At 35.1% G+C, this 10474-nt stretch overlaps 1 protein-coding gene across 2 annotated transcripts in view; it reads left to right on the top strand.

Annotated features, from left to right (window-relative positions):
- Window positions 1-10100, top strand: part of LOC119575217 (kelch-like protein 6) — a 10447-nt gene extending 347 nt beyond the window's left edge. Inside the window, exons 2-10 of one of the 2 annotated variants that reach the window (XM_037922716.1) lie at window positions 2364-2570; window positions 2891-3001; window positions 3956-4145; window positions 5424-5512; window positions 5786-6383; window positions 6903-7011; window positions 7374-7495; window positions 7666-7875; window positions 9006-10100. In XM_037922716.1, the coding sequence (XP_037778644.1) occupies window positions 2364-2570; window positions 2891-3001; window positions 3956-4145; window positions 5424-5512; window positions 5786-6383; window positions 6903-7011; window positions 7374-7495; window positions 7666-7875; window positions 9006-9499 (2130 nt within the window). In that variant the 3' untranslated portion in view covers window positions 9500-10100. The remainder of the gene's footprint in view (window positions 1-2363; window positions 2571-2890; window positions 3002-3955; window positions 4146-5423; window positions 5513-5785; window positions 6384-6902; window positions 7012-7373; window positions 7496-7665; window positions 7876-9005) is intronic. The other variant, XM_037922717.1, reaches the window with a different exon arrangement.
- The last annotated feature ends 374 nt before the right edge of the window (window positions 10101-10474 follow it).

Raw genomic sequence — 10474 nt, 5'->3', positions numbered from 1 at the left:
GAAGGCACAGGGAAGGAAATAAACACTTCCATCTTATAGAGCATAAGAAATAGAGTATAAAACCCGCTGGTGCGGCCTCACATTTAAAATATCCGCTGCCATTTCACCGCTCAGAGAATAAGGCCAGTTCTTACTGTCGCCTTTTTCTGTTAGTTGGCTTGAAGTGCTAATAAAGGAGGGTATTAGGGGGCTTTCTCCCCTGTCTAGGGAATAAATAGAAGGCAGGAAATGTTAGGTTTGGATTATTGGGTTAGCATGATGCAATAGGGCATACATCATATTCTGTAAATCTCTACACTCCCTAAATACTTTCAGATATGGCAATGGGATTATGATCTGTAAAAACAAAAAACGATGCAGTAAACGTAGCCATTTTGAACAGTTATAAAGAATGTAGATTACTGCATTTATTGCCATGGTGATCCTGCATCCACACAAACTCATGCAAAATACACAATTAGGTGCACACACACACACAAAAAAAAAAAAAAAAAAAAAACATTGCCTAGAACAAAAGCCTTACAAAAAAAAAACAAGTGTAATCCCTTTTGTGATGTACAATTTAGAAAAATAGATTGTACCATCCCTGCAACATTAGCAAAACAAAATTAGAGCATTTGTTATCCTCTCTTTACCCTTTTCACCACCATACACTACAACCTCTGACATCTAACCCATTTTGTCCTGATTTTAACTCATTTTAACCCCTTTTTTGCCACAATACTTTATCATAATGCTATACTTGGGGCCTTCGCTCCCCAAGTCCCATCTTAGTTATTGATACAGCAACAGATTTTCAGTAAATAAATAAAATAACCCTCCAGTGCCCAAGATTTAACTTACACAGAGGAAAATTATTGGAAGCATTAAAAAGAATATAAAACACTAATCGCAATATGTCTCTTTTTAATAACAGGTGCAGAACATTCACTAGCTAAGAAGTACTACATATTAAGACACATGAAGATCTTACAAAGACAAAAATTAATAGATATCATATAAAATCGGCAGTCTAAAACCCTGTAAAAGAAGAAGAAGAAAAAAAAGAGGAACCTGAGAGATAATTATTTTCTCCCTTATCTCATGAAAACGTCAGATAAGAGCTTGATAACATGGATCTGAGGTGTAATTTCTGATTATTAGGAGAAAGAGAAGTCAGCAAGAAGCATCAGCGAAGAGGAAAAATTTTGTTTAGTCATCCATCTACCCTCTCAGTTCCTCTTTATTCTATTCTTTATTATATTTTCCTTTTTTTCAGCATTTACATCATTTGTCATTATTTATTTCCATTCATTTTAGTTATGATGTATTAGGAATTGCTTTTTGGATTCAAATTTTAAAGAGATTTGGTTACACCTTTGAAGATAATGGTTATAAAAGATATTCAGGTTATCAAAGTTTTTGAAAATCTGCTTAATTTAATTTATATTTGTCTGGCTGTCTGCTTGTATACAAATATTGCTTCATTGTTGTTGTTGTTGTTACTTTGTTGTTTTATTTTTGTTATTATTATTTTCAGCACTGTTACATTATTGTTATGAATATTATTATTATTATAGGTATCACTGGAAATGAGACCTAACACTGGAACTTTAGAATCTGACCTTGCTTTCCAACAGAAAGTATCATTCTAAGACACTTTTCTTTCATGGCATATCCTTTGCAAACTAAGGGAAGTAGAGAGGATGAAAATCTCAATATTCCCAGGTGCTCAGTCATATGTACTCCTTCACCACCAAGAGAAAATGACGTGAAATTGATAAAAGGGATGAAAGAGTTGCGGACGATGTATTTGGGGGAAACCAATTGAAACAAAATGGGAAAGCCAACAGAGAGAGAGAGAAAAAATAGTGAACATACTGAAAATTTTTCCCCAATTATTCACTTTTACCCAGTAGTTTCCCAAATGCTTATTCCCTCCCCAGCTATCTGAAAAGATATCGTAACTGTACTTCATCTGTGAATTAAATGAAGGCTAGATTAGTTTGAAATACTACAAGACCATTCAAAAAATAGAAAAATACGTATTACACCTCAGAATTTGGCATTTGTCTTTCATGTTTATTTGTTTTGTTGTAAAATGTTTCCAACCTAGTTTGTGTGTGTGTGTGTGTGTGTGTGTGTGTGTGTGTGTGTGTGTGTGTGTGTGTGTGTGTGTGTGTGTGTGTGTGTGTGTGTGTGTGTGTGTGTGTGTGTGTGTGTGTGTGTGTGTGTGTGTGTGTGTGTTTGTGTGTGTGTGTTTGTGTGTGTGTGTGTGTGTTTAGAAGAAAAAATGCAAATTATATTTCAAGGCAAAGAAAGTCTCAGTCCAGTTAATTAATTATTATTATTATTATTATTATTATTTTTTTTTTTCATTTTAGAGCTCAAAACCGATGGAGACCATGGAGGGCGGAGGAACAGAATTCCGTCAAGGGAACCCAGTGTCAGGCGAAGATGGAATTACTCTGGTAGCAGAGGAACGCTCTTTCCACTGCTCCAAGCAAAAGCTGATTGAAGCAAGTGATTATTTCAGAGCTATGTTTTCCAATAACTTTAAGGAAAGAGGGAAGACTACAATAGAACTGCAGGTAAACTGTGGATGAAATTTTGGTTCAGTGGCATGGAATCTCTCGATATCTTTCTGTTTCCTTTCTCTCTGACACATAGTAAATGCCACATTGTTCATATATCCTACTTTTTCCCTTGATTTGAGTCCTTTTGCTTATCTCAGATTAAATGGGTTGTCATTTTATATATATATTTTTTCATAGTACATTTCTATGGTTCAAATAAAGAAGACTGATTGTGATATCAAGGCATTGAATTTTATATAATTGCTATATAGATATTGAAGCATATAAACAGGCCTATAAGGAATTTATATATATATATATTTTTTTTTTTACAGGATATAGATGCTGACTGCCTACAAATTCTCTTACAGTATGTAGAAACAGACACATTTGTTGTATCTCCAGATAGTATATTGGCTTTGCTTCAGACTGCGGCTATGCTTCAGGTAGAGAGAACATTTAACCCTCTTTTTTTAATCTTAAATTAGCGGGATGAGTAACACTTATACAGCTGGGTCTTGTTTAACCATTGCTGATGGGCAGTGTGTGTACTTGCCATGCCCACAATGATTTTACTTTATTAATTGTTTTTACACATAGATGGCTACACCTGTACTAAGTCACGAGTACTTCCTGTCTCGCCCGTTCACCCTTTTCCTTGATTTACAAAAGTATTTTACGTTATCTTATTTTGCTGTTACTAATGTTTATAACATTGTAATAATTATCATGTTTATGATAAAAATAACACCATCGATATTCATAGCATTAGTAAAAAATATGTTTTTCCCGCCAATTCAAGGAAAGGAGAAATTAGGTAAGGTCACAAGGTCTACTAATTGACTCCTTTGTGGCTAAGCACTAGCAGAGCCATCTATGTGCAGAGACATTTCACACACACACACACACACACACACACACACACACACACACACACACACACACACACACACACACACACACACACACACACACACACACACACACACACACACACACACACACACACACACACACACACACACACACACACACACACACACACACACACACACACACACACAAATATATATATATATATATATATATATATATATATATATATATATATATATATATATATATATAAAACTACTGTGGGCCCAGCTGTGACAGTGTTTATTTAATTTCAGCCAATAATAACTTAGCCAGCAAATTTACTAAGTTTATTTAAGGTGTATTTGTGTTTTTCTCTTCAAGTTTTAAGCTTCAATGGTGCAAAATTTCATACCTGCTCAGTATTGCATTCTGTTTCCATAAGGTAAGCTTCTGCATTTGTTTGCATATCATCATCTAGTCTGATGATTCAAGAGTGCATTATGCCCATTTGAGAGCCCTAATGAAGTGCATTGCCATTGCAGTTTGGCAGGGTACAGAAGGAATGTGAACAGCAGGTCCTTGCCTCGCTTTCGTGTGATGCATGCCTCGAAGTCTACCTGGTCACAACAACCCTCGGCTTGCAAAACATAGCCACGGCTGCGCTCACGATGGCTGTCTGGAATTTCCCTGAGATCTGCAAGAAACCCCAGTTCCATCAGCTAGCTATTAATGGTATGATTTTGAAGGGTATTTGTAAGGTGCTACTGGAGGTCATCTGTCTAACCCCCAAAGGATAGAAAAGCTCAGTGAATTGTTTATGCACAGGATAGAAATAAAGAGACTTAAAACACTCTAATAAGGAAATGGGAAAATTTGCAGTTGATCCAGTGACACCAGGCTGTCTATAGGAATCTATCTTTGTTGCAAGCCAGTGTACCAGGCTCCTCAATCGACTGTTAGCCTCAAGCTGTGTCACACAGCCTCGTACTTTTATTTATTCATTCTGTTCCTTTGGCTAATCAGTTGTTATGTATGACCATGTGTGTTATTTAGCTTTATGTATTAGCCATCTTAGTGGCTGTATCTTATTTAACGTTTTTGCAATATAGGCAGTTTTAGAAGAGATTGAATTTTTGAATTGTGTGTTTTATCAAAAATTATTTTAGATTTATATAAAGGGAAGAAAGTTTTTATTATTATTATTATTATTTTTTTAATTAATTAATTAATTTTTTTTTAGGCAATGAAAAATAGCTTATAATCTGCACAAATAGATATGTAGAAAGAAACATAAATCATTAAGAAAATAAACAGTTCTCAATAATGGTGTTAAAAAGGACTGTTCAGTGACTGTCCTACTATAACAGCAGTTGAAGATTTGCAAAGTCAGAATAAGTGTGTGTGTGTCTGTGAGTGTGTACAGATGCATGCACTTACTCCCCCCCCCCCCCCCCCCCCCACTGAATTAATGATATTTGTGCAAACATCTGGGAATTGATATAATAATTTGCATTTAATTTACGCCTTTATCATTACTGTGGATGATGATCTTACCATATTACAGCAGTTGTCACATATTGTTCTTTAAGAGGTGACAGACAGTACTTTATAGGGAGAGAAACTGAAATATATATTGTGTGTTATATGTATAAGCCATTACATTTGGTGTAATTATGGCATGGCAAGTTATGTGTTGTGTTACAAGTTATGCAAATACTTGCTGAAGCTATTTAACATATTCTTAGTGTAAGATGTTATACACTGTGATTTTAGTTTTCTTAAAGGTCATGTGACACTTTTCTTCAGTCAGGAAGTCACTGCCTTAGTTTTGATAAGATGTATATACATTTGTTAGTAAGATAAAGAAGTTAATTTGTTTTATCAATTTTTTATTTCTTTACTTTTACTCAAGTTCTCAAATAGTGTCTATCAGTAATTAGAACTAGAACTGATTTTGTCATTAAAGAAAACCCAGACCCTAAGGTTAGCAAAGAGTATTCTTGCTTCCAGAACTGATTGACTACATAAGCAACCCAGCACTGTACCCAGGGCCAGAGGGAGAATGGGCTGTGTGGGAAGCTGTTGTTTCATGGATTGAGGTAAATGGATCCATTTTCTGTGTTAAGCATGTGTTTTTTATGCTCTTTTTTTTAGAGTAACGCAGTGCTGTAAGTGAGCTTAGAGTTATGTCGGTGTTTGATTTGGATCTTCTTTGTGTTATATATACTACGTTGTTGTTAAAAAAAAAAATGTACTGATCATTCATTAATACAATTGGACTTCTTCATCTCCTTATTCTTTCATTTATTCATCCATGCAGTCAATCTCTCAGTACCAAATCCATTTTTTGAGCTTCTGAAATTCCCCCAAAGGATAATGAGGTGGAGAAGAGCCCCTTCCTGATGCAGCTTTTGCTGTGCCTCGACTTCCAAGCCTTGACCGTGCAAGATATATCCAACATGCTGTTTTACCCGTGCGTGAGTGAGAACCTAGAGGCGGTACAGCTGCTGGAAGGCCTCCAGACCCTGAAGAAGGAAAGAGGCAGAGAGATCAGCTACTTCTCCTCAGAAACAAATAAGATCCTACAGCAGGCAGCTAAGGAGGCAGCGGTGGCAGCGGAGGCAGGCGAGCAGTGCCTGAGTCAAACTCATGAGATTCGCATCGACAAGGATACCATGAGATCAGTGGAGAGCATCTTGGATAGGCCCCGGCGAAGCCCTCCCCAGGTACCCTGCGTGGTGGGTTTCAAGAGGTCCTCTGCGGCTATGCGCAAGAAGAAAAAAGCCAAGAACAGCGACAACGAAGAAGAAGAGGAATATGACATTACATCCTCTAGGGTCAGAAATGCAGAATTGATTCCAGTCATATACTCATTTAATCCGACCACAAACAAGATGATGGAAGAACTGGTGTTGTCCAAGCTGTGTGAGGGGCCTGTCCACTGCTCTGGCTATCAGGTTTGCTCTCTCGGTAAGTAGGCCGGAATCACGCTTATTTACGAAAATCTTTTGGCAGGTAAAACTCTATATAAAAATTGATATTTGAATGTAGAATTTTATTTTATGTAGAATATACAATGAGTACATAAATATTTACTCAAGATTGCATCTTCTTGAGTATTTCTTGTCGTTATTTTGTTCTTTAATATTTATGTATGAGATGTTCATAGTAGAGTAAAGCTAAGTAAATGTTTTGGATATTCATCCCCTCTTGAATTAGACATCAGTTATTTTGAATGAGTTTTATAATAGGTAACTGAGATAAGGTTTAAATGTTAATTATTTTAATGTTAATATGTGCTGCCTTGGTAATTACATACTGCTGACACAACAGTTTTAGGAAAAATGCCTTCTTTTTATTTGCCAGTTTGCCTTTGCTATGAATCTGAAGCAGAATCTTTTATTTTATAAATTGCAAAGATTAAGAAAAACAAATTAAGCTTATACATTTTATGTCACAGTCAGTTTGAAAGTTAGATTGTCATTACAGGTCCTAGCATTTACATCTTTGGTGGTGAATACCTCTTTGGTAATGGCAACTGGAACAAATCTGTCTGGAGATATAGCACAGCCTCGCGGAAATGGATTATTGAAAACTCGTGAGTTCTCTTTGTTATGACTTATCTTGTAAATTCATAATCAAATCATTATGATTTGGAATATGTATTGTATATTATTTAGTTTGTTATATTATTCTGATATGTAAACTTGAATAGGATTGAATAAAAAGAAAACAGACACTGAGAAGGGAGATGCTTTAAGAGAAACTGCAGAAATTCTTTTGTAATGTTGAGAGAGTAACTCCACTTTGCTTGATCTTTTGCCTTATCTTGTCTCTAGTGTTTAAGATCAATACAATATTTTCTCTTGTGAACTCTAAATGCAATGATAATGATGTACTGCTAATGGATAATGCTGAAGGACAGGTTTTTGAAAATATAGAACTTTCCACTCCATACAGGTTACCACAGCCAAGGAGGCACCAAATGATATGTGTTGTTGATTCAGTCATTTATCTGCTGGGAGGATACGGGAAATACAGAGTTGTGCAAAGTTCCGTTGATGCGTATGACACAACAACTGGTAAGTAAGGAGCTGCTACTTTTTTGGATTTTTTGTACCAGAGAAGGAATAAGCTGTCTGGAAATGTTGTTATGTTAAAACAGAGAGTGGTAAAAAGTATATTTAAACACATAAGTTATATACAAAGCCCTTTAATTCACAGAGGCTAAAACATCATGCTTACTTTGCAGGTGAATGGCTACGATGTCCAGACATGCCCCATTGTGTAAGTCATGGTGCAGTCTGCAACTTCAAAGGCAGGCTGATGGTATTCACACAGGAGATGCAACTGCTTACATATTACCCAAAGATGAAGAAATGGTCTGCCATACCTGTTAGATCGCCCAATAAGCAAGGTTATAGAGCTGCACTTACCTGGGAGAATGCAGTGTATCTCATAGGTAAGTTCTAATGTTTGTTTCTGAGATTGTGGTAGATAGGATTCCTCTACATTATGGGTTTTTATTTATTTATTTTCATTGTTTTATTGATTACTATTAATTGTTTATTGTATTAGATATAACACGGTGGACCCTTAACACTGGTTATGTTCCAAAACTCATGGGTTCTGTGGACCATTGAATGTGCTTAAGTCATAAAAATATTCACTGCAAATGCATGTTAACTGTTTAAGAAATTGAAAATAGGTAAGTATTCTAAGCACAGTGCATATAAGTGTACGCATGTAATATGTTAGGATTCATGCGCACTTGGCTCCAATCATCGCTTAATTTAGTAACCACTTTAGTGTATAAACAAAAAAATAAATTCCATGTACTTTTCACAAAGAAGTGGCTAAATTTTGTGTTAAAACTAAAGAATATTGTAAATTACAAAACTTAAGAGTGATACATCCACAAAGAGGCTTGATGATACCTACTGTTCACACAAGAGAGAGTAAAAGTAGGAAGGCCACATTTATTGCTTTGCCCAGTTAAGGTTTTTCATATGGTCCTATTTTTTTAATGAAAGTAAAAGTACTATATTTACTTCATATTTCATGTTATTATTTAGTTAGTTTCTTAAGATATTTACATGTTTTAAATATTTTTACTGTATTTTTTATCTCTTGAGATCCAGTGTTTTTTGTGCATTAGAATAAGCTTTTGGATTGACAGATTTGCAAATCTTAACTTGTCAGATGTTAAAGGCTTATGTACAATGAGAAATTTAAAGGGAATGTAGTTTAGATAAAATACTTGATGCATTATTGATGTATGAATATATTTTAATTATACTTTTTTTTTTTTTTTTTTTTTTTGAAAATTAATTGAAATGTGTTATACAGAAGAAATATATTAGTAGACAAGTATTGTTTGAAGCTGGATCATTTTGTGTAGGATTTTTATTTCGATTTTGCAGTTTAGTTTGAATACAGTACAATGCAACAGATGTGGCATTGGGTCCTTAATAAGAGCAGAAGCCATTCCAATCATAAAAGATTTGGTAAAACAGTCACATAAGTCATTGTAAAATTCTTTTATGATTAGTATTTTCTTACTGATTTATCTCATTTTATTTCCATCGGCAGACAACTGTTCACCCAAAGTATACCAGTACTTACCAGAAGGCGGCCACACAATATCTTACTTTGGCCATTTTGCAACACCACCAGTGAATGTGTGCATGGTAGATGGCATTATCTATAGCTTTAGCCACGACGACCTTGACGACAGCCATGTCATAGAGGTGTTAGATGTTGCCGAAGCTTGCCCAAACACTGCCAAGACAAGAAGTGATAAGAGCAAGCAAGGTATGGAAATTGAAGATGCGAGCAGACAGAGACAGAGTGAGGTTAGCGAGAGAAGTGAAGGTGTAGTTTCAAGAAAGGGGGAAGAGAGCAGTGGGGGGAAGAGGGGGGAGGAGAGGAGCGAGGGTGACTCCTCGTCATCTTCATCTTCCTCTTTTCGGGCTTCGAAAGAGATCTGGAGAGAGAAAGAGACGGGACCATTTATCTTCACCACAAAATGCCCTGCGGATACCACCTTCTCCTTAGGCTGTTTCCCACTTTTGAAACTTAAGTAAGGAAATAGTTTGTATTTGTTGAGGATTATTGTGGGTAGAAAAGCTGAAAGAGAAAAAGAAGAACATATATGACATTGACTATTGCATTTTTTCTTACAGTTTTTTTACAATGGCATATAAAGGTGTTAATCATTGATTTCTGAATAGACTGATGATGAAGGAAGCATACAGGGAAAATTATATACATATATTTATATTTATACAGTTGCATTCCTTAACATGACATTCGATGTCTTCTTTTTGCAAGTTTTTTTTTTTAATGGAACATTCCTTTTTTTTTGTCTCTGAGTAATAAGCAGTTGAATGTGTACTTATTACATTTTTGTATTTATCTCAGGTGGTCTCGTTTAGTAATGCTGAATTACTGTATCCAAGATTTCTACATTTCTTTTTGTTGTTGTCTCTATAATGGTGCTGTGATAAAGAGTGGAGTTTTAGTAATACACAGCTATTTTTGACGTGTGTATTGCAAGGTAGATTTACCCTCTGTAGACATTGGTGTAATTATACCACAACTAAAGGCAAATTACAAATTATTTGTATATTTCTGTTGTCATACATTTCTGTATTTCTCAAGATAAAGATTTCCATTTTATTTTCTTGTATGTGTTTTCTTTTATCCTTAATAAAACATTACTTTGTAATTACCAGAGTAACAGCTCACATGGTAGAGAAATTACTCATGAAGTAACAACTTATGTTCAAACAAGCCATTTTTGTTATAAGCAGTTACTGGGGTTTGTCTAGTATGGTGTAGTACATTTCTGTTCTATATTATTGCAAAGAATTTTACTGGAGAAAATAAAGTATCAAAATATTCCTGAAGGGGGATGTAAAGTAACTTTAGGTATCTATAGCATACACTCAATATAATATGTTAAGTATTAATGTATCTGAACATGAGTATATATATGAAAAAGTAAGTTAAATGTACTAATCTAGATTTGTTTACAATATTCAGCATAGTAGACGTGT

Source organism: Penaeus monodon, chromosome 7, assembly GCF_015228065.2.
Source record: "Penaeus monodon isolate SGIC_2016 chromosome 7, NSTDA_Pmon_1, whole genome shotgun sequence".
Lineage (NCBI taxonomy): Eukaryota > Metazoa > Arthropoda > Malacostraca > Decapoda > Penaeidae > Penaeus > Penaeus monodon.
This window is presented reverse-complemented; position numbering and strand designations above follow the sequence as displayed.